The 21,318-nt window shown below is 59.7% G+C and overlaps 3 protein-coding genes across 4 annotated transcripts; 1 reads left to right on the plus strand and 2 right to left on the minus strand.

The window, feature by feature from the left end:
* The first annotated feature begins 62 nt into the window (after positions 1 to 62).
* On the plus strand, positions 63 to 7,645 carry CKAP2L (cytoskeleton associated protein 2L). The gene is made up of 9 exons (XM_031597008.2): positions 63 to 118; positions 1,320 to 1,386; positions 2,095 to 2,161; positions 2,510 to 3,585; positions 4,026 to 4,233; positions 4,801 to 4,956; positions 5,367 to 5,430; positions 6,371 to 6,521; positions 6,608 to 7,645. The coding sequence occupies exons 1-9, from the start codon at positions 100 to 102 to the stop codon at positions 6,834 to 6,836; spliced, it is 2,037 nt and encodes a 678-aa protein (XP_031452868.2). The 5' UTR covers positions 63 to 99; the 3' UTR covers positions 6,837 to 7,645.
* Positions 7,646 to 7,660: 15 nt separating this feature from the next.
* LOC116231320 (cytosolic purine 5'-nucleotidase-like) lies at positions 7,661 to 11,792 on the minus strand. Of its 2 annotated transcripts, XM_090125458.1 has the most exons (18): positions 11,714 to 11,792; positions 11,366 to 11,439; positions 11,172 to 11,289; positions 10,996 to 11,091; positions 10,801 to 10,892; positions 10,661 to 10,718; positions 10,461 to 10,554; positions 10,307 to 10,360; positions 10,118 to 10,201; positions 9,972 to 10,013; positions 9,773 to 9,880; positions 9,623 to 9,689; positions 8,866 to 9,036; positions 8,706 to 8,757; positions 8,564 to 8,624; positions 8,305 to 8,481; positions 8,109 to 8,201; positions 7,661 to 8,027 (listed from the first exon to the last, which is right to left on the minus strand). In XM_090125458.1, exons 1-18 carry the CDS (start codon positions 11,788 to 11,790, stop codon positions 7,971 to 7,973), a joined length of 1,575 nt encoding a protein of 524 aa, XP_089981584.1. In that variant the 5' UTR covers positions 11,791 to 11,792; the 3' UTR covers positions 7,661 to 7,970. The 2 variants fall into 2 exon arrangements, with proteins under 2 accessions (XP_089981584.1, XP_089981583.1); XM_090125457.1 differs by having other exon boundaries at positions 8,706 to 9,036.
* A 353-nt stretch (positions 11,793 to 12,145) lies between these two features.
* SLC20A1 (solute carrier family 20 member 1) lies at positions 12,146 to 19,688 on the minus strand. The gene is made up of 11 exons (XM_031597007.2): positions 19,609 to 19,688; positions 18,976 to 19,497; positions 18,763 to 18,903; positions 18,562 to 18,647; positions 16,938 to 17,034; positions 15,431 to 15,550; positions 14,034 to 14,291; positions 13,408 to 13,957; positions 13,141 to 13,326; positions 12,848 to 12,932; positions 12,146 to 12,682 (listed from the first exon to the last, which is right to left on the minus strand). Exons 2-11 carry the CDS (start codon positions 19,292 to 19,294, stop codon positions 12,521 to 12,523), a joined length of 2,004 nt encoding a protein of 667 aa, XP_031452867.2. The 5' UTR covers positions 19,295 to 19,497; positions 19,609 to 19,688; the 3' UTR covers positions 12,146 to 12,520.
* Positions 19,689 to 21,318: the final 1,630 nt, after the last annotated feature.

Genomic DNA, 21,318 nt, shown 5'->3' on the forward strand with positions numbered 1-21,318 from the left:
TCTCGCCCCCCCTCCCCCCCCCCGGCGTTCTCCATTGGGCGGTTTGAAAGAGGCGGTGGCCAATGGGCGTGGGGCGGCGGTTGGGGCGGGTTTGTGGACATGGCGGCGGCTGCGCAAGGTGAGCGCTGGGAGCGGAACCGCGGAGCGGGGATCCGAGCCCGGCCGGGGGGCCGGAATCAGACGCGGGGGTGCGGGGAGCCTGGGCCGGCTGTGCATCCCGATCTTTGGGGAGGCGACCTGGGGGGTGACCGCGAAAGGAAGCAGCTGGAAAGAGCGTACCTGGGAGCAGCCCTGCGCAGAAGGACCTGGGTGGTGAAAAGCTGAACGTGAGGCTCCATCTGCAGCACTGCGACCAGGGCCGGAGCCCCCAGTACGAGAAAGACAGGGAACTGTCGGAGAGGGTCCAGAGGAGCCACGAAGATGAGCAGGCGGCTGCAAAGACATACTGAGGGAGCTGGGCTTGTTCAGCCTGGAGAAAAGAAGGCTGTGGGGTGAACTCACTGCAGCCTTCAGCACCTAAAGGGAGCCTACAAACAGGAGGGGAGTCAACTCTTTGAAAGGGGAGATAACAGCAGGACAAGGGGAAATGGTTTGAAGTTGGAGGAAAGATTTCAGTTGGATGTCAGGGGGAAGTTGTTTGCTGTGAGAGCAGTGAGGTGCTGGAACAGCTGCCCAGAGAGGCTGTGGATGCCCCGTCCATCCCTGGAGGTGTTCAAGGCCAGGTTGGATGGGGCTCTGGGCAGCCTGGTCTAGCATTAAATGAAAAGGTTGGCCCTGCATGTGGCAGGGGGTTGGAGCTTGGTGATCCTTGAGGTCCCTTCCAACCCTGGCCATTCTGTGAAGTGGGGGCTGCAGAGGTGAGAAGGAATGCAGTGCTGGGGAGCACTGGGCTGAGCTGGGTGCACCCAGAGCCCCCAGTGATCACTGTGAGTTGGGCCTTACTGCCCTGTGTGAAAGCAGAAAGCAGAAAGGTGGAGAGCCAGTCTTTAGGTGATGCGATAGGGATATGATGAGGGGAAATGGAGCTCGGATGGGGCGGCAGCCTGGGGAAGCTGTGGGTGCCCTGTTGCTGGTGGTGCTCACAGGCAGCACCTCACCTGTCCTACAGACCTGCAAAGCTCCACACGACTGAGCTCTGGGCAGCTTTGTGCTATAAGCACCAAACAGCTCTTCTTGTTCAGCGGGCTGCAGGCAGTGCCTCATGTGTGCTGGGGGTCTGCGAGCAGCACTGTGCTCCAGCAGGGAGCTCGGTGATAATGCTCATCCCTAGAGCTCCGAGGGCTGTGTGTGCACTACATTTTCCTACTGTTTCTTTGCAGAAGAGCGGAGAAGAAAGCTCCAGGAGTACCTGCAGGCCAAAAGGAAGCTGAAATGCCCCGGTACCAAGTAAGTCGGGGTGCAGCTGTCTCTGCATCGCCAGCACCTGCCTTCTTGCTGTGTTGGCTAGCTAATGAGAGCAGCCTCGGCCCCGTGCCAGCTGTCAAAGCTGAGACTGGGACAGCTCCTGCAGTGTCCTGGCACTGCTCTGCTGTTACTGGCAGCATCAACACAGACGTGGTTTGAGTGTTGATATTTCCTGCTCTTTAATACCATGTCTGCTGGGTGTCTTCTGAATCTCCATGAAGCTTTTTCATCCCAGGCTTTGGGTTTGCAGGACAGCCTTTGGTTGCATTACCAGCTTCGTGCAGCAGAAAGGCAGTCCAATTTTGAGTGCTGCATTTTAGCAGCTTTCTAGGGTAGAGTAATATTAGGAAGGGACATCTTCAGCCCTTTTAAAAGCAACCGGAGAGAAGCTCATTGCCACACTTGACCTGTTAAGTGAGTTCCCATCATGTCCTGCTCAGCCCATCAGCTGCAGGAAGCGCTTTGATCTCTTTTCTCGTCAGTGGAAGTTGTGAGTTATGCAACAGTCTTTTGTGTCACTTTTCCGTTGCCATGTGGAAGGAAAAGAAATATTACGTGGTTCTTCCTTGACAGCTTTTAGACTTCAAAGCGCTTCTCATCAGCTCTGGTGGCTGTGGCAACCAGAAGCACTTTAGGTATTTCAACTTTTCTGGAACAGCTGCTCAATGCTCGCATAACTTGTTTCTGCAGGACCTATTTAAAGGACCGGACCAATCACCTGGATCTGCTCTCAAAACCAGTTTCTAAACCAGAACATGTAAGTAGAAGAGAACTCTTTTCAGTCTGGTTTTGTATCTCGTGCTTGAAGTGTGTCCAGGCAGAATGGGGTACACAAGCCAGGACAGTGAGTTCCTCACCCTAGGCAAGCAGTAGTCAACACATTGCTAAACATCTGGCCCTAAGACAACTAACGAGTTTTCAGAGGAACTTAAGCTGAGAGAATTGTCCTTAGTCCTGGTGCTGGGTGTTACACTGGGCTTGCTTTCCCCTGCAGGGCTTTGTGCACATCCCCTGGGCTGGTGGGGCTGCGATAGGAGTGAGCTGATGGGGTGTGACTGAGCTGAGCTCTGCTCTGGGCCCTGTCTGAGGTTCTTTGTTTCTGCAGCTTGACAGGAACAAGAAGGGCGCTGTCCAAAACGTAGCAAAAGGCACCTGGAAGGATGGCAAGCTTGCTGCCAAACCCGCACATCCAGCTGCACACGCTGCGCTGCAGCAGTCTTCACGTGCATCGCAGAGAGTAGCAGTGATACGGCCACAGCAGCTGGGAAAGGACACAGAGCTGCCTGCAGGGCTCGTTCTGAGCGCAAACCCCTCTGCACAGCCCAGAGGGAGGCTCCCAACTTCTGCCTCTTGTCTCCTAAACCCTGGAAGGCCGGAGAAGACTGGAAGTGGCCAGCATGTGCCCAGGGCACCTTGCTCCCTGAATGAGGGCCTGCAGGAGCGGCTTGGCTGTGGCAAAGCACAAGCAGCTACAAAGCCTGCGCCCAGCAACACTTTTCAGACTAATGGGAACAATCTGGGGAAAAAGAGAGCCTTGGCTCATGGGCAGAGCTCAGGCACTGTGTCAAGGACTGGTAAGGACCCAAAGGACAGAATTAATAGCTGCCAGACTAAGGAAGTGCTGATGCAGGAGAAATTCAGGAAACCCCTGCCAGGCTCAAAAAGTGCATCCCAAAAACCAAATGGCACAACTCGGCCATTGCAACCCCCTCAGTTACTTGCTAATTCTACACATTTGCTACATAAAAAGCCAGTTGTAAAACAGGAAGAAAACAATGCAGCAAGAAAACCTGTGGGAAAGCGTGGCACATCTCTGGGAACTCTTAAGCACTCCAATAGAGCTCCTGCAAAGCCCTCAGCCTCCAGCCGGCCCCAGGGCACCACAAATGGGCCCATGAGGACACCTAGTCTGAAGCTGTGCACCACAGTGCAGTGGCAAAGACCCACGATTAAAGGGGGAGCAGACAGGAGGGACGTGAAGACAGCACCTTCTGGACACACAGCAATATCCCAAGCGGGAGTCCCCAAAAAACAGTCTCTTCCCAACACTTACAGCTCCAGATCTCAAGGAAATCGGGGTGAATTTGGGAGCAGGAGGGAGATGCATAAACCAGAGCTGTCACAGACACATGGAGTGCATGCTGGGCGTGTTCCCAAGAGCCCAACACCGGAAGATCGTAGGTAAGTGGCATCCTTGGCTGACTGTTCTCCCCTCCAGGGGACAGCAGAGTGAGGCACTGAACCACGTGAGCCAGCTGCAGGCTGCAGGACCCAAGCTGTAGTCTGAACTGTTGGGATGCTGCAGCACAGAGGAGGGTGAGGGTGAAGTTTGGTGTCCTCTGGGTTCCTCATTTCCCCCATGTGATAACTGATTGTCTGCAGACAGCAGTGAGTGAGCAGTGTCTGAAGAGGCAGCCTTGTTGCTTCGTGCTGCCTCTCCAATTTTATCTTCAGGACACACTTAAATTTGGGAGGGTTTGCGTCTCCCAGCCTGGCTCGGTTGTGATTCTTAGAGCAGAAGTTCTTCCCGAGCAGCTAGAAATCCAAAGGGCAGATGGGCAGCAGCCCAGCAAGTGCCAGTGGTCTGTGGTGGTAACAGTGATCCCTTGGTCCTTTCACAGGAGACAGCTGGAGCAGTGGCTGGCCTCCAAGGGCAAGTGCTACAAGCGGCCACCTATGACGCTGCCCCCAAAAAAGCCAATGAAACAGAAGGAGAAGCCTCCCCACAGGAGCACTGTGCAGGAGGAGCAAAAGCCAGAGAAGCCAGAGCAGCTCTACCTTACCAGGATCAATGCCCTGCTGACAGAGTGCCTGAAGCTCATCGAGGAGGTGGGAGTGGGAAAGAGGCTACGTTACCAGGCTGCTCTTTTCTTGAAGCAAAGCATTCTTGCTTGGCTTAGGAAAAGTCACCAAGCTCGATTCACCCCTGGAGTTGAGGACATGCAGTGAGATGCATTGACAAGGAACGTGGATTGATAGCTACTGTACAGGCGTCCCTGCGGTTGTCCTGATGTGTAGCAGTGCATCTTGCAGCAGGGATTCCTGCAGCAGCAGCCCAGGCTGGTTGAACCACTCCAGGATATGTCCCTGGTGGGCCCCACTGCTGGGAATGCCATCTGCTAGCCCAGCTCTGGGTTTGGTGGCCCTGCTGGTGCCTGTGCTGAAAAATCTGTCCCTCAACTTCCCTCTGAAATGCTAGGCTCATTTTATTGAGGGAAAATGGAGGCAGAAAAACTGTATAATCTGTCCAAGGTCACGTAGGAGATTTGTGGAATGTGAGTGCAAAGTGCAGGCTTCAGACCATCCTCCTTTTTGCCTTCTGTCTGGGAGAACGTTGGCATGCAGGCAGCTCTTCAGTGTCCACCTCTTCTCCAGCACTTCACCCTTGTCTTGCAGGGTGTCCCATCAGAAGAGCTCTCAACAATACTATGCCATGAGCCCAATGCAGAGAAGTGTGCCAAGTTCTGGATCTGCAAAGCCAAGCTGCTTGCCCGCAACGGCCCTTTTGATGTGACAGGGCTGTATAAAGCAGCAGTCTGTGCTGGTGCTGAGGTGAGTAAGGAACCCTTTGGTACCTCCTGTGCACCAGCAGATTGCCCCAAAGGGGTCAGATTTTGGGATCAGTTTAGCAGTCATTGGTGAAAAAGGCCTTTAGAGCTATAAGTCCTGGTTGCTTCCACAAAACCACTTCAGGCAGTGTGTGCACAGGGCCAGAGGAGGGCAGGGAGGGCTGTGAGTGAGCTGGCAGCACGTTGAGCCTGGTCTGCACAGTGTAACTGCAGCACCTGGGGTGGGCATCTGCACACAGATCTGGTGAAGGGAAAAGCTGTGGCCATCTGCACTTCCCTGAGCGAGGCAGCAGGAGCCTTTTCTCCTCTTCTTTCTGAACTGTAGTCTTCTTTCCTTGCCTGCCTTGACCTGTGTCCTGATTTCTATTTTATTTATTTCTTTATTTTTTGCAGCCACTCCAGGAGCTCAGAGAAGTTGTCCTTGATATTTTGAAGACTGCAGAACAACCATCAGAAGGTAACACGTGCATGCAGGGGCTGGCTGGCTGGCAGGCTGGTGTTCCCCATGCTTTGCAGTCTGTCCCAGCACCCCGTGTCCCTGATGACTTTGCTGAGCACTGAGCATTGTGAAAGTCCAGAACCCTCATCTCAGAAATGGGGCAAAATCCCTCTGCCAGAGCTGAGCCTGGCACACCACGCAAGGTGCGCTGGGTTATGTCCAGAGCTCTGCAGTGTTGTAGTTCCCCCTGCACCTGCAGCTCTCTTCCCTCTCTACAATCCTGCTGCCCTTTTTTACATCCAAATGAAGGCCACAAGTCACAAGTACTGTCCCCCAAGGGTCCATCTTGGGACTGGTGCTTCTCAACATCTTTATCAACACCATAAATGGTGGGATCTAGTGTACCCTCAGCAGTTTGCAGATGCCACCACACTGAATGGTGCAGTTGATGTAACAAAAAGGAGGGATGCCACCCAGAGGGACCTGGGCAGGCTTCAAAAGTGGACCCGCATGAACCTAATGAGGTCCAACAAGGCCAAGTGCAAGGTATTGGGGTGGGGCAATCCTAGGTTTGGTTAGCTAGGAGAAGAGAAGACTGGGGACACACATTGTGGCCTTCCAGTCCTTGAAAGGAGCTTACAAGCAGGAGGGAGGCTGACTTTTCGCACAATCTGATAGTGGTAGGGCAAGGGGGAATGGTTTTGAGCTTAAAGAGGGGAGATTTAGATTAGATGATAGGAGAAGATTCTTTACTCATGGGGTGTTGAGCCACTGGAACAGGTTGCACAGAGAGGTTGTGGGTGCCCATCGCAGGAGGCACTTGAAGCCAGGTTGGATGGAGCCCTGAGCTGGTGGTTGGCAACCCTACCCATGGCAGCAGGTTGGAGCTGGGTGATCTTTAGGATCGTCCCCTGTGACCAAAGCCACTCTGATCTATGGCTTCCCTCTCTCCTGTCAGGGGAAAAGTCTGAGCAACACCTTCTGTGGGAGCCCACAACACCTTGCCCAGGTGAGAGGCAGCACACGGCTGTGACTCCGTGCCAAACAGAGCGCGCCCTGAGCAGCCTGCCTGTGTCCTCCATCAAGCTACAAGTGACGTCTGTGCCCAGGTGAGGCTAAGCTGCTATCAGCAAGCACCCTGTGCCATTCTCTGTGGGCTTTGCCTCACTCACGCTTTTTTTTTTCCTCCCTGTAGAGCGAGGGAGCTGCCAGAAGCCCAAGAGCTGAAATTCCTGACGCCAGTGCGGCGCTCACTGCGCATAGAGAGGGCTGGGAGCCGCTACCCGGAGATGCTGAGGGACCACGACCCTGTGGTGTCGTCCCTCAGCGAAATCCTGGATGATGATGATGAGGAGACTCAGTTCTTTTTCCGGAAAAACAAAGCTTTGCCAGAGGTGGCAGAGATGGAGGTTTTGAATCTGTAGCCCCAAATGTTGCTGAGGAGATTCCCTGAGGGCTGCTGGCTCACCCGCGCTGCCTTGCACTTACACTTACACTGTTGCCTCTCAGATGTAACTGTGCAGGGGTAGCCTTTTTCTGCCTTTTTCACTGTTTTTAAGTGTTTAAAACTTTACACTAGAGATGTAGCGTGAGCTGGTGGGGTGGGGGGCAAGGTTTGGGATTGGAGATGTGGGCTCTGTGCTGTTGGGTTAGCCATTGGCTCCTCCACCCCAAAGCACAGCCTGGTTTTTGTGCTGGCCGATGGTTCTGGTCGCTGCAGTGCTCTGAGTGCCTCTCAGGGCTTGGGAAGTGACATCCCAAGGGTTTGCTCCTGAAGAAGGAACACACAGGTCTGGGACCACCCTGCTGCCTCCTGCCACCAGGAGAGCTGTGCTCAGCCTCAAAGCCAGCAGTGCTGTGAGAGCACCCAGAGCCTCGGGTGCTGCAGGTTCCCCCCTGTAGGAGGAGCACAATGGTTCTGCTAATGGTAAGCATAGAGCAGAGCCCCATCTTCATCTTCCTGCCCCTAGCAAGCAGCAGTCCTGCTGCCCCACTGCTCCTTGCACTCAGCTTTGTGAGCGTCTTTACTGAGGAACCTCAGCTGGCTGAGGAGCTGCGGGAACAGCAGAACCAGCAGTGCAGGACTGCCCCAGGGCTTGCATGCAGACATAGCACTTGTCCCAGCTGCTGGCCCAGGCCTTAGAAATTGCCCTTTGCTCCAATCTTCCCCAGTCTTGGGGTAAAGGAATTTTCCTTTGCAAAAAAAAAATATAATTTATGTCTCTTCTATTACTCTGTGACTCCAATAAAACTTTGGCAGAAGTTAACGTGCCTTTTATAAATAGACAAAGGTAAAGAAGGGGAGAGGTTGGGACTCTTAGCAGGTAAAAGGGAGCAGCACTGGCCCCAGGCCCTTGTTATGTTTGGGCACCATCCCCCCAGAGCAGTTTCCAGTGCTGGAGCTGATTGAGAGCTGCTGGGTGCACTTGTGCTGCCCTGCAACAGCTCGTGGGTGTGGAGGAGGGAACCGTGGTGCTGGACGTTCTGCTGCTATCAGCCCCGGGGACAGCGCCTGGTGTCTGCTGGGGATTGGCACTGCTGAATCAGCAGCTGTGGGCTCAGGCCTCACCATCCTCTTCCTCCTCTCCGCTGGAGTCCTGGGGGAGCCCCAGGTCCTGAGACAGACAGAGGGGCTCAGTGAGCACTGGGCTGTGGGTGCTGGGTGCCCGGCTCCTGTGCCACAGCTCTGCCCCCACCTGCTGGCTGTGCTGCTCCAGCTGCAGCTCCAGGGCTGTGCTTCCCTCTCCAGCGTCCACAGGGCCGTGCTCCACCGTTGACTCATGGGCCATCTGCAGCGGGGACGGGCGGGAGCAGGGCTGGCACCCGGCTCACGATGGACTTGGGGACATCAGAGGGGCAGGGAGGGAAACTGAGGCACGGCGCCAGGCGTACCAGGACAGACGGTGCCCGGAAAAGGTAACTGAAGGGGTAGTAGAGGAAGTTGAGGAAGGAGGCAGCATAGAGGTCTGCATAGCGCATCAGCTGGCTGGCAAACAGGGTCTGGCGCGAGCCGCAGCGGAAGAGGCTGCCCATCTTCCCGTAGCACATGTCCATCTCATGCGTGACTTTCTGTGGGCACAGCGGGCGCTCAGGGCACCGATATCCCATATGTGGGCTGCTCTGGGGATGGGGATGGTGGTCCTGGCATCACCTGGATGCGACGTTTGATGGAGCTGATGTCCGGGCGCTCGCTGCTGCCGCTGTCCAAATGCCTGCGGTGGGAGCGGGGGGCTCACAAGGGCCCTTTGTGTCCCCCCTCCGGGTGCAGGGACCCCAGAGTGGTGCCCACTCACTGGTACAGCTCTGCCAAAAACAGGTCCAGGCTCCGCAGCTCCTCAAACAGCTCTGCTGGGGCAAAGCTCCAGCTCAGTGCCAGCACTGTGGCCGTCCCCGGGGCTGGCGGAGCACCTGAGGGCCCTGCAGGGAGGGGAGGGCACGGCTGGGGCTGCTCACCGCTCTTCTCCGTCCACACCTGCAGCTCATGGGCCAACTCGGGCACCACCAGGAAGGTGCGCCAGCCCTGCCGCTTCTTGGACTTGAGGATGTCCCCGAAGATGTGGTCCCCCATGTACAAGATGTCCTTGCCCTTCACGCCCAGCAGGTCACACACCAAGTCTGACGAGCCTGGGACAACAGGATGGCGTGGGGTCACCGTGTCACTGTGCCACTGCGTCCCAGTGCCACCACATCCCTGTGTCACTGCAACCCCATATCAGTGCATCCCTGTGCCACCATGTCCCACTGTCACTGTAACCCTATATTACTGCACCCCAGTGCCACTGCGTCCCAGTGCCACCACATCCCTGTGTCACTGCAATCCCATATCAGTGCATCCCTGTGCCACCATGTCCCACTGTCACTGTAACCCTGTATTACTGCCCCCATCACTGCACCCCAGTGCCACCACATCCCTGTGTCACTGCATCCCCATATCACTGCATCCCTGTGCCACCGTGTCCCTGTCCCATTGCAACCCTGTATCACTGCATCCGTGTGCCATTGTGTCCCCATGCCACCATGTCCCTGTGTCACTGCACCCCTGTATTACTGCAATCCTCTGTCACTGCATCCCGCTGTGTCTCTGTGTCACTATCCCAGTGCCACCACGTCCCTATGTCACTACATACCAGTGCCACCACATCCCTGTGCCACTGCAATGCCCTGTGCCACCACGTCCCTCCATCACCGTGTCACCCAGCCAAGCACTCACCACCAGAGTAGACAGCACAGTGCTGGAGGGGCCCCGTGTACGTCCCGATGCGCAGCTTCCCCGTGTCCTGTGAGCACAGAGCAGCCCATGGTGTCACTGCACCCCATGGCTGGTGGGGGCGGGGGGGACGCGTGGTGCCCTGATCCCCACCGTGTTGACTTGGCGCAGGACGGTGCCCTCGGCAAAGAAGAGTGGCTTGCGGGTGTCCACCACAATGAGATCGAAGTAGGAGCGCCAGGGCCGTGGGGGGGTCCCAGTCTGCTTGGAAGGGGGGCGGGTGAAGGTGACACAGGGATGGGGTTACGGTTGGGTGGGGGCACCCCCAGCCCCAGCATGGCTGTCCCCTCACCTCGTCCTCATCACTGAAGTCGAACAGGTAGGACATGATGGCCTGCAATGACATGTGGTGTCACCTGGGAGGGCGGCGGGGTTGTGGGGGTCACCCTGAGCTTTGCCCCCCCCCACTCCCCCCAAAGCAGCAATGCCACCACTCACATCGGTGTAATTGTAGTCGCTGTTGGTGGCCAGGAACACCTTCCCCACCTCCCTCATGCGGCTCAGCAGCAGTGGCACACGGGGCTGGGGGGGCACAGTGAGAGCCGGGGGGGGGGCACACAGAGAATGGAGGGGCACACGGGGACTGAGGAGGGTCTGGGGGCCTGGGGGGGGCTCACAGACACTCACGTCTTTCACCACGTATTTCTCCAGGTTCTCCAACGTCTTCTCCTTCAGGCAGCCCTGCAGGGAGGGATGGGTGGTGAGGGGGTGGCAGAGGGTTGGAGCTCCCCCCCCAAACCTGCAGGGGCCACGGGGCCCCCAGCGCTGCCCACAGCCTCACCGAGAGGTGCACCTGGTCCATGGCCTCACGCACGTCCTGGAACATGCTGCGGAAGGACATGAAGAGGTTCCCATGCTTGTAGCCGGTGTCGCAGCTAAAAATGGGCAGAAAAACAGGGGGTGAAGGTGCTGCACAGCGGGGGGACCCCTGGATCCCCCCCACCCCCCCAATTCTGAAAACAAACTCCACATTCCGCTCACCTGATGTATTTGGGGCAGTTGGAGAAGAAGTCCACCAGACAGGCGTAGAGGTGGGTCTCTGCCGTGGGAGGGGGCTGTGAGGGAGGCAGCACCCCAAAAGGGGGGAGGTCTGGGGTCGGGGGGAGGGGGGCACAGCTCACCCGTGAGGTTGAAGAGGGTGTTGAGGATGTGGAAGCGCTTCATGTCGTCCCGCTGGATGAACTTGTTGGGGTAGTAGTGCAGGATCTCAGCTCTGCAGAGGGGGCACGGGGCGGCTCAGCCCCTCCAACCCAAACCCCAACGCTACTGAGGGACCCCCAACCCCCCCCCCCCAAATAAAAGAAATACACACAGACCCCCGGAGGAAGCGGAAGCCGTGGGTGCAGACCAGCAGGTTGCCATGCGAGTCCACCTTCAGCAGGTTCCCATAGAGCGCATCGAACACCAGCCCCCTGTGGGACCATAAGCAGGGCAGGGGGGTCGCAATGTGCGTGTGCCCCCCCACCCCCGACCCCAGACCCCCAGCACTCACCGGGTGGGGAAGGTGGGGTCGTATTTGTAGGCCAGGATCTCGTGGGGGTACCCGATGGACACCAGGTGCTCCAGCAGCAGCCTGAAGCCCAGCTCCTCGTAGGCGGGCGATTTGTACACTGCACAGCCGAGGGGCCACGTGGGTTTGGGATCGGGGGTCTCAGCCCCCCCCCACCCCCACCCCGCCCCACGCACTGGCCAAGGTGTAGTCCATGTCGAAGCCGAAGCACTTGATCTTCTCCAACGCCAGGCTGCGGTTCACGAAGATCCTGGGGAGGGTGGGGGGGAGGACAGCAGTGTGTCACGGGGGGGCGGGATGGCGCGGAGCCGCCGGAGCGGCGCGGGACACGGGATGGGGGTCTGCCGCCCCGGCTGAGCGGCCCTACAGTGAATTATTGGGGCAGAAAACAAAACCCGTTGGGGATTTAACCAACAGAAATTTGGGGGGGGTGGGGAGAGGGAACACGAAGCCCCCATTTCGCCCGCTCCCTCCCCCCCCCCCCCCCCACGCTCCCCCCAACCCCCGCCTTCCCCCCGCCCCACCGATGCTGGCAGTCCCTGCGCAGTGCCCGGGGGTCGGCCCCCCCCAGCGCCGTGCCCCGCTCTCTCTCGCTGCCCATCACCGCCGCCTCCCCCCCCCCGCCGCTTCGCTCCGCTTTAAGGGACCCCGCGCCCCGCCCCCCCCCCCTGGGGGCCGCCCCCACCGCCTCCCCCTTGGCAGCGGGCAATCATTAACCGGGGGTCAAGGCCCGGCCCTGGGCAGCCCCAACCCCACGGAGCACGAACCCCCCCCGGCAGCCCCCGCTGCCGTCAGCCCAACACCGCTGCTGCAGAGACCCGTTAAGACCCCCCCCACCATCCGCATCCCATGACAGGGGGGCACACGTGAGGCCCTTATCAGCATTCCCAGCCCCAGGTACACGCGGGGGGGGGGGACAGACACCCCCCCCACCCCCCCCAGAGTGAGGCACAGCACTGGCGTAGGAAGGAAACCTTTATTGAGTCCGAGGTAGCAGCAGTGCGGGGGGCAAAGCCGAGCACAGCACAGCCCGCGGCCCCCAGGGGGTCACTGCAGGGGTCCGGGTTCCACTGGGGGGTCGAGGAGGGGGGGGGGGGGACGGGGGACATAAAAAAATAAAGCGGCCCTCATCACTGCTAGGCTGGGAGCAGCGGGACAGCCCAGCACTGCTCAGCTCGCCTTGAGAGACAGAACGTTAAAAAAATAAACCATGAAGAGCCGTCGGTGACAACACGCAGAGGAACGGAGGGAGCCCCACGGTCGGGAGGGGAGGGGGCTGTGTGTGGCCCCCCCCCCCCCCCGGAGCAGCAGCAAGCAGGCACAGCGTGGCCTCACACTCCCAGCACAGCAAACTTGAAGAGGGCCATAATGGCAGCGCTGATGAGACCCGAGATGGGCACGGTGACGAACCAGGCCATGAAGATGTTGCGGAACAGGCGCCAGTCCACCGCTTTCCTGGAGCGCAGCCAGCCCACCGACACCACCGAGCCCACCTAAAGGAGGGCACTGCTCAGTGCAGCCCCCCCTCCAACCCCCAGCGCCCCGCTGCTCAGCACCCAGGGTTGCAGCTCTGCCGCCCACCCTTCTCCCAGCCCTGAGGTTTGCAGCCCCTCCAGGAGCGCACAGAGCCACGCTCAGCTCTCAGCTCACAGCCCTACCTTGCAGTGTGTTGTGCTGATGGGGAGGCCCACGTTGGAGGCGATCACCACAGTCAGGGCGGATGCCAGCTCGATGCTGAAGCCACTACAAGGATGAGAACAGGGAGGAAGGTGAGACAGAGTCCAACCCACAGCCCGCCTGCACCGTGCAGACAGATCCTCTGCACGGTGGCACCAACCCTTGTGCAGAACAGGGTGGGTGTGCGGGCAGGCACTGCCCACAAGCTGCACTGGAGGGGGTCAGATCTCCCCCCCGGGCACACGCAGCCCCCAGGAGCAGAGCTCCACCTTACCTGGATGGTGTGATAGGAGTCAGGTCCTTGCCCATGGTCTGGATGACCCTGCGGCCCCACACCCACAGCCCGATGCAGATCCCCACACCCCCGTAGAGCAGTAGCCAGATGGGGGTTGCCACCTTGGTGGCCACGTCACCCGTTTGATAGACCAAGTAGAGCGCAACCAGGGGGCCAATGGCATTGCTGCAAGAGAAAGGTGAATGGTTCAGAACCCAGAGCGCAGCTCAGAGCTCCAGGAGCAGCCGTGGCACTGCTGGTACTGACCTGACATCATTGCCACCGTGAGCGAAAGAGCCAAAGCAGGCCGTAAGGATCTGCAGGAACTGGAAGAGGAGGGACACCTCGGGCTTGTCCTGATCATGCCACTCTTCCAGCGAGCTGCTGCTGCCCTTCCTGTCCCCGAGGCCCATCTCCACTTGAGCAGCATTCAGATCCACGTCGGCTGCAGGGTGCACATCAGCCACTGCATTGCAGTAGCTGGTGTAGCTGTCCATGCGGACCCGCTTCTTGGTGTCCACCACGGGCCACGTCAGCTTCTCCATCTCCTCACCCTCCCTGGCCCGGAGGGAGTCCAGGGGCATGCCGCAGATGGCCATGGTGTAGGATGTGTAACTGTTGTTGCGACGCAGGGGTTTGTCCCCCGAGTCCCCCATGCAGTCCCCCATTTTGGCCAGGTGCAGTTTATGCAGCAGCTCCTTGTACAGCCCCGAGTCCTTGTGCACGGTGTGGTACTGGTACTGCCCGCTGGAGTTCAGGTGGTGGCCCACAGGTTGGTGGAACTGCACGAGGTTTCCATTGGGCAACTGAACGGCTCCTGCAAAAAGAAAAAGCGGTGAGCACCCAACCGGAGCCACAGCGCAGCCCCCAGCACAGCCCCCAGTGCTTCTCACCTCCATCCACGTTGGTTTCCTTCAGGTCGATGCTCGGCAGCCGCTCGGGGGCCTCCTCTGCGTCCCCCAGGTTGAAGGACACCGTCCTCTCCTCCACAGCCACCCGCTGTGGCACAGCAGACCCTGCCTCAGCACTGGGGCTCTTAGCATCACCTGTGGGAGCATCGCCAAGGGGCACCTTGGGCTCCTCGTGCTCCTCCTTCAGGCTGCTGCTCTTCTCCATCAGCGGGCTTTCAGAGGGACTTGATTTTATCTCTCCTGCAGACAGAAGCAGCTGCCGTTACATCCCAACCCTTGGCACAGCCACGGAGCCACACCTGCCCTGGATAGTGCCCCCACGCTCACTTTTATGGCAGATCAAACGCTTTACAGCTCCTCCTGAATCCTGAACTTTGCTGCTCCCCTTCCACCTCAATGCTCATCAGTCATACCTTGTCCGACACGCGGCAGCCAGGCCGTCACAAGCCAGCTCATCTCCTATTTTTATCCCCCACACACCCACACGGGGTGTGGTGAGCACCACCATGGGGCTTCTGCCGGTTATTCCTCGGGCACAGATCCCTCTCCCAACAAACAAACCTCCCTCAGGCCGCCCTGCCCTGCAGCCATGCCGTGAGCCATCACCGCTTCCACATGGTGATCCGTGCCAGGCTGGCACCCCCCCCTCCCAGGGTCCCCCCTCTCCATCACAAAGCTGTGAGCCCAAACACCCCGATTTGCCTCCGCTTTCCAAAACAAGCCCTGGAAGCTGAGGCTGCTCCCATAGGCTGGAAGGAAGGAGGCACACAGTGAGGCAGAGGAGGGAGCCTGCCCTGCAGCTGCGTGGAGCTCCAGCAGCTGGAAGGGTTCCGAGGGCAGCCATAAAGCTGTCAGTCACACCCCAATTACAGCAGCTGACAAGGACACTTGTTATCCCCTCACCTACAGGTCTGCAAATGAGGAAGCAGGCTGCATGCCATGTCTGTATGCGAGAGCACGCAGCCCTCCCGTGCTGCTAGAGCTACAGGACTGCTGCTGGGGGTGTTTTTCAATGGGTATTTCTGCCCTGGGGGGAGGATTTCACCAGCCTGCACAGCTCTGTCTCGCAACCCGCATCGATCCCCAGGAACACTGGGATTAAAGGTTAGCAGCCTGCAGTGCAGGCAGGGCCATAGGCTGCCAGCCAGCAGCACGGCACTGCTCCCAGCAGGAATTTGGGGTCCCCCTCATGCTGTGGGGTTGGCCGGAGGCACGCGGGGTCGACAGCTCTGCTGCACACACCCAGAGCAGCTTAGTGCTAAGTGAAGCTGCAGATCCCTGCTAAGAACAGCCCCACGGTAATGAGATTGGCCGCTGCAGAAAGGAGCTGGCCGGAGCAGCTCGCCCTGCCTGCAGAGCTGCAAACGCCGGGTACTTACGTTCAATTTTCTTCTTCATTCTCGGACATACAAAGAACCAGACGACGAGAGCGCAGACAACAGCACTCCCCGCCGAAATGAGGAGGATACCCCAGAGAGGCAGTTTGTCAAAGCCCAGCACTAGGAAATAAAACAAGGGATCTTGAAACCCCCGGGGACCCCCTCCGTGTCCGACTCTGCTCCCCCAGCCCGGAGACCACACAGAAAACAAGAGCTGGACCTCACAGAGCCCCGCCGGGCCACGGTCTCCCCCACGGAAAGCTAATCTGTTCCACATGTTCAGGCACTTTCCCTCCCTCCTGCAGCCAAACCCGATTAGTGCCCGGTGTGCATTCTGCCTGAGAGCAACAGGAACGCTCTCAGCCGCCGCACAGCCCTGCGTCCTGCCTTGCTGCAATGTCAAAGAGAACAGCAGCACGGCTGCCGCAGCACCACGCTGCCTGCCTGGCACACGGGGACCTCAGCAGCTCCAGGAAGGGGATTTCTCAGCTGCACACCCCAGCTCAAAGCTCCTGCTCCGACACCTGCCCTGCAGGAGGAACCCGAGGTACCCCATAAGTGCTTTCTGGCAGGGGCTGGCATGCAGCCCCCAGACCAAGCAGGAGGTGGCCCTGCTGAAGGCAGCAACACGCTGCTCCCTTTGCACCAACACTACAGCTGCACAACACTTCGAGCCCAGAGCACACAGCTGGAGGCTACAGCCCCTCTGCTGCCTCCTCCTCCTCCTGTGGATGCTGCAGGGAAGCAGACACCCCCCGGAGCCTTCCAGGCACTGTTTACAGACAAAACCCTCGGAAGCCAACGCTGCCTCCTGTCACTCCACCTCCAGCCTCCAATGACCTCTTCCACTGTTCCACAACAGGAAACCCACTCAGACTGAAAACAGCTCATGCTGAGAGCTCTGCCTGATGGAAGCTATGATTTGTGTGTTTTCCTGCACCACCTGCCCTCAGCTCTGTGGGCACTGCTCTCTGTGTGCCAGCCCGGCAGGCGTCACGGCCGTACCTTGCCCGGCCATCCCCCTACACAACAGCCAAACACAAACACATCAATCTGCCGTTCCCAAAGGGGCCACAAACTGCGATACGAGCTCCTCTTCTCAGCACAGGTGCCAGCTGCAGCACACCACCTCTTCTCGCCAGGAAGCCTCAGGGATAATTAGTTTACTCCTAAGGGCTGGGTGTGTGGGAAGAGCCTCCGGCCCCACACCTCACTATAGGGCCACAGGGAGAACAGCAGCCCCAGCAACATCCTGGTACCCAGCTGGGGGGGGACATCGCTATCTGGAGCTCTAGGGGGAAAGTTCTGTGGGGTTTAGTTCAGGCAGGCACCTATCTAGCCCAGAACTCAGCGCACGCTAGCCTGCCGCCTTCTGAAACCGGCACAGGCCAGCCGCCTTCTAGGAGAATTCAGCCCTGAAAAGCAAAAAGGGGTAAATCGGGCATTTAATGAAGGCTTCATCAAGGATTTCCAAAGTGAGGTTTCAAGCACTGCAGTGCGTACTTACAGGGCGCGCCGGTATACATGATGGAGAAGAGGTTGATCCCCACGGTGCAGGCGTAGAAGACGGGCAGAGCACGCAGGCCGTTGGGGACGGGGTCTGCCTGCAAGACAACATCCGGTGCTGCAGAGCTGCAGACCACAGCTCTCACTGGGCACACAGCTCCAGCCCCCTGCAGCAGCAGCTCTGGGCTGGAGGTCCCTGCAACCCCTCCCTGTGCTCCGACCGCATGGGGTTTTTCACCCCACTGGGTGCTTTGGGAGAAAAGCACTCCTCAGACAAAGCTTTTGCCTCTTTCACTGATTCGGGCAGAACAACAAAGCCCTCAGCTTGCAAGCAGCTTTACTGCCCTGCAGACCTGCGCCCAGAGGCAGCAGGAGCACCAAACCCAGCCCTGCCCAGCACCGTGCCAACACTGAGGGACAGCGGGAAGCAGGAGGTGGCAAGCAGGGCTCTGAAAGGGCAGTTATGCAAGGCTGCTCCCACGGCAGTGACGCCGGAGCGTTTTGAAAGGGTTGCCAGGCAGAAAGCGCAGCGATAAGATCTTTACATCTCTTGGAGCAGAAGTAGTTCTTCCAGACCTAAAATCATGGGTGTCATTAAACCAAAACGTGCAGAACAAAGTGCTGATTAATAATGCTGGAGCTGGGCGCTCTGGGCAACCAGCTGAATGCCCCCAGCCTGAAGGACCAGTGTGCCTCAAGTTCATCACCTCCAAAAAACAACCTCCAAAGCTGTGCCCCTAACATTCTGGGTGCCAGACTCCTTTTTTCCCAGACTTTCAGACCCTCCAAACAGCAGAAATCTTTTCCAGCACAGACAGAGCAGTGGATTCCCCTGAGGTCTCACTGCCCCATCAGGGTGCTGCTGCCACCAGGCAAGCTTTAGGGCAGAGAGAAACGCAGAGCAATTTGGCTGTAGAGCTTTGAGCACGGCTTTCGGTTACCAGGATAGAATGGCACACAACTAGAGGGTCCTCACATGGCTGCCCCCAGCACAGCCCTCACACCAGACCTGTTGCTCCCCAGTGGTTTGGGATGGAAAAGCTCCTACATCCGTGGGCAGCAGCTCCTCCAAACACCAAAGAGACCACGGGAGCTGAAGGGAGTTCAAAGCGACGCTGCCGCAGACCATGCAGAAAGCAGCACCCTGAATCCTGACTCTGGGAGGCTGAAACCCGTAGCAGTGGGGAAGCAGCTGCAGCAGAACAGCCAGGAGGTGTGGGCTGCTCAGGCTGCCTCTCCTGCAGAGGGAAGTGCAGTTTCCAAGCACCGGGGACAATTTTGGTTCTTCCCGGCTTCAAAAAAAGCCACCATCATCACTTGTCATCTTCCACTGCAGCACGAGAGCCTCGTGCGAGTCCAGAAAAGCATGGCATGCAGCTCCAACCTTATCAACTCCAGCAGCAAAGCTGCAGCTGCCCCTGCTCAAACAGTCCACATGTTTTGGAAGAGGCAAGCAAAAGCTCCTTATCTCCTGGTCCCCACCTCGTGGGACAAGAGCGGGCCCAGGCTCCCCATCGCTCAGCCACAAGGACACGCAGACACACTGCAGTGCACACAGCCCAGCAAACAAAGCAGCGAGCAGCAGGAGCTCCCACAGCCTGCCGGCACAGCTGGGCCATCCTTACCTTGCGGAGAATGAACCTACGGACAAGGAAGAAGAGGACGGCAGACATGATGCCAGAAAGGAGGGGTGAGATGAACCAGGACAACACTAGGAGAAAAGAGGAGCTGTTGGAGCCCTGCTGCGGGAAGGAAGCCCTGCCACGAGCTGCTGCCACGCACAAGGTGGGCACGCTGCTCCTGGAGCATCACCTCGCCTGGCTCACCGATTTTTAGCAGCTCAGACCACTTGACGCCTTTCTGCCCTTTGGCCACCAGCGAGAAACCAATGGTCGCTCCAACGATGCAGTGCGTGCCCGAGATGGGAAGCTTCAAGAACGAAGCCACGAGCTGCCACACGGCCGAGCCTGGAAGGCAAAAGGGAGGCGGGTGAGGAACCACAGGGCACACCTGGGCGCCGCACCGCGAACGGGACTCACCGAACATGGCGCTGATGGAGCCGGCCATCAGCAGCTCCTGCGTGGCGTTGTACATCTCCACGTCGATCAGCCCCTTGCGGATGGTCTCGCTGACTTTGGCCCCCAGCAGCACGGAGCCCACCGTCTCAAAGACGCTGGCCAGGATGCAGGCCTGCCGCAGCGTCACCACGCCGGAGCCCACGGCCGTGCCGAAGGAGTTGGCCACGTCGTTGGCGCCCACCGAGAAGGCCAGGACGAAGGCGATGACGAAGCCCAGCACCAGCATCCATAGGAAGGGGGTGAGCGGGGCGGCGGCGGGCTCGGGGACGGGCAGCGCCATGGCCAAAGCTCCGCGCTACGAGGGGGCGTGAGCGGGGCGGGGGGAGGGGGGCACGGGGGGCTACAATAAATTACGGCGGGGAATTAAATAGGCTGCGCGGCGGGCGGGACGCGGGGCTGCCGCCGCTATAGGGCTGCACGGCGGGGCGGGCGGCGGCGGGCGCTCAGGGCCGGGCCGGGCTCCATGGCGGCGGGCGGCTCATCCTGCGGGCGGACAGCGGGGCCTCAGCGCCCTTCCCGCGCACCGCCAACGGCCGTCCCCCCCCCGCCCCGGTCCCGCCGCCACGCGAGGCCCCGCACGGCCGCACCGCTCACCGACAGCGCCGGGCGGGAAGGCCGGCACGCAGCGCGCCGCTCTCGGCTGCTCTCCGCCACACCGACCCCTCCGCCTCTACTGGCGCGGCCGCCCCCCGCCCGTTCGGCTTTATAGCCTGCCGACACCCAGTGCCCGCCCTCTCCGTGACGTCAGCAGCCGGTTCGCGGCTCCCGTTGGCCAGCTGGGCGCCGCGGGGCCGGGGTCGCGCCGCTATTGGTCCGCTCCGCTCGGCGGCGGAGGCGCATCGCCGGGTCCTTGGGCGGGCAGCGCGCCACGAGACCACGTGCGGGAGCGGAGCGGGCCGGGCCCGGAGCTGCACCGTGCGGAGCCGGGTGTGGGCCGGCCGCGTCTGGATACGCCGCGGTGCGGACCCAACGCGGCCCTGGGTGCGGCCCACGGCGCAGCCCGACGTGGCCCCGGCTCAGCCCAGCGCGGCTCCTAGCGCAGCCCCAGACAAGGGCCGGGTTCTGCTTCAGCGCAGCGCCCGCCCTCTGCCAGCTGTTGGTCGGCGCCGCGGTGACGCTCCGGTCCCCGAGTAGGGGCTACGCGCAGCACCAGCACCCCACAGGACACCCACCTCCCCCTGGCATTGGGTCACCCACCCCTGGTGATGGCCCCTTTTGGACCCCCCCCCCCCTCATTTCCCAATCTGCTCCAGCTCTCACAGAGCCCACCCCGAATCAGTGCCATACCAGCACTGTGTGCAACTGGGGACCACCGTGTGTGTGCACAACCCCGCTGTGTGCCCCCCCCCCCCCCAGGTATCCGATCCTTTGTGCACCAGACAAAGTCAGCGCATCGGGCACTGACCCTTGCCCAGCAGGAATCATGGCCCAGTGAGCCCAGGGGCCAGCAGCCAGGCACAGGAAGCCGGGGTGTCTGACTGGGGGGGCTGGCAGCAAGCCTGGGCGCTGGGATTTGCTCTCCCCACTCATGTGGTATGGGTCAGTGGCTCGGGGCTGGGCTGTTTTGGGCCATCGCCTCGTGGGGCCACATCTGACGTGGGCCTGGAGGTGGCTCCTGCCCCGGGAAGCGGCCTGGGTGCTCCCGCCCCACTGCCCCCACGTCATGGGGTCGGAGTCCGGCCTGTGTCCTCGTAGTCCCTGTGTCCCTGCAGGTCCTGCGTCACAGCCACGTGCAGCACTTGGTGCGTGGAGCCGGGGCTCATTCACCCCTTTGGGCCACCCTGTATGGGTGCCCTCATCCACTCGTGTTCTATAGGGTCTCCCCTGTCTGCCCCAAATGGGATCTGCTGGGGAAAAGGAGGCAGGAGAACGGATGCTGCTGGGGGAACACGAGGCCATGCTGAGGCAGGAAGCAGTGGGCACACAGGGGGCTCCTGGGGCACGGCGTGGAGCAGTGGGGTGCAGGACGTGAACTGGCGCCCTCGTGTGCCTCTGTGAACAGGAACTGGGGGAGGAACCAGGGAACCACGTCACCTCCATTGCTGGGAAGGGGATGGAGAAAGCCCTCCTGGCCCATTTCCACGCACATGAAGAAGCACATCTGCACCTTCCCCCAGACCTGGATTCTGGAACTGACCCACCCCCTCAACACCCTGCTCTCAGCCTCCCCTCCCCACATCCACAGCACCTCTGTTGCCACTCCAGGCTCCTCCTGTGTGAGCTCACAGCTGTCCTCCGTGCCCCGGACCTGTGCTTCCTGTTACCCCTTCCATTCCTCCTATGTTCCTGCTCGTTGCCCCTCTC

This window comes from Phasianus colchicus, chromosome 27 (genome assembly GCF_987193195.1).
Source record: "Phasianus colchicus chromosome 27, bPhaCol1.hap1.1, whole genome shotgun sequence".
Lineage (NCBI taxonomy): Eukaryota > Metazoa > Chordata > Aves > Galliformes > Phasianidae > Phasianus > Phasianus colchicus.

What these genes read in the sequence shown, in the direction of transcription:
- CKAP2L (XM_031597008.2), top strand. An exon ending in CAGTTTCTAAACCAGAACAT is followed by an intron (nt 2,162 to 2,509) that starts GTAAGTAGAAGA and finishes TTGTTTCTGCAG; the next exon opens with CTTGACAGGAACAAGAAGGG. An exon ending in CAAGTGACGTCTGTGCCCAG is followed by an intron (nt 6,522 to 6,607) that starts GTGAGGCTAAGC and finishes TCCTCCCTGTAG; the next exon opens with AGCGAGGGAGCTGCCAGAAG.
- LOC116231320 (XM_090125457.1), bottom strand. Translation starts at nt 11,790, where the DNA reads ATGGGCAGCGAGAGAGAGCGGGGCACGGCGCTGGGGGGGGCCGACCCC. An exon ending in CGCAGGGACTGCCAGCATCG is followed by an intron (nt 11,440 to 11,713) that starts GTGGGGCGGGGG and finishes CACCCTCCCCAG; the next exon opens with GATCTTCGTGAACCGCAGCC. An exon ending in TCCGGGCACCGTCTGTCCTG is followed by an intron (nt 8,202 to 8,304) that starts GTACGCCTGGCG and finishes TCCCCGCTGCAG; the next exon opens with ATGGCCCATGAGTCAACGGT.
- SLC20A1 (XM_031597007.2), bottom strand. Translation starts at nt 19,294, where the DNA reads ATGGCGCTGCCCGTCCCCGAGCCCGCCGCCGCCCCGCTCACCCCCTTC. An exon ending in GGAAACCAACGTGGATGGAG is followed by an intron (nt 13,958 to 14,033) that starts GTGAGAAGCACT and finishes TTCTTTTTGCAG; the next exon opens with GAGCCGTTCAGTTGCCCAAT. An exon ending in TCAGCACAACACACTGCAAG is followed by an intron (nt 12,683 to 12,847) that starts GTAGGGCTGTGA and finishes GCCCTCCTTTAG; the next exon opens with GTGGGCTCGGTGGTGTCGGT.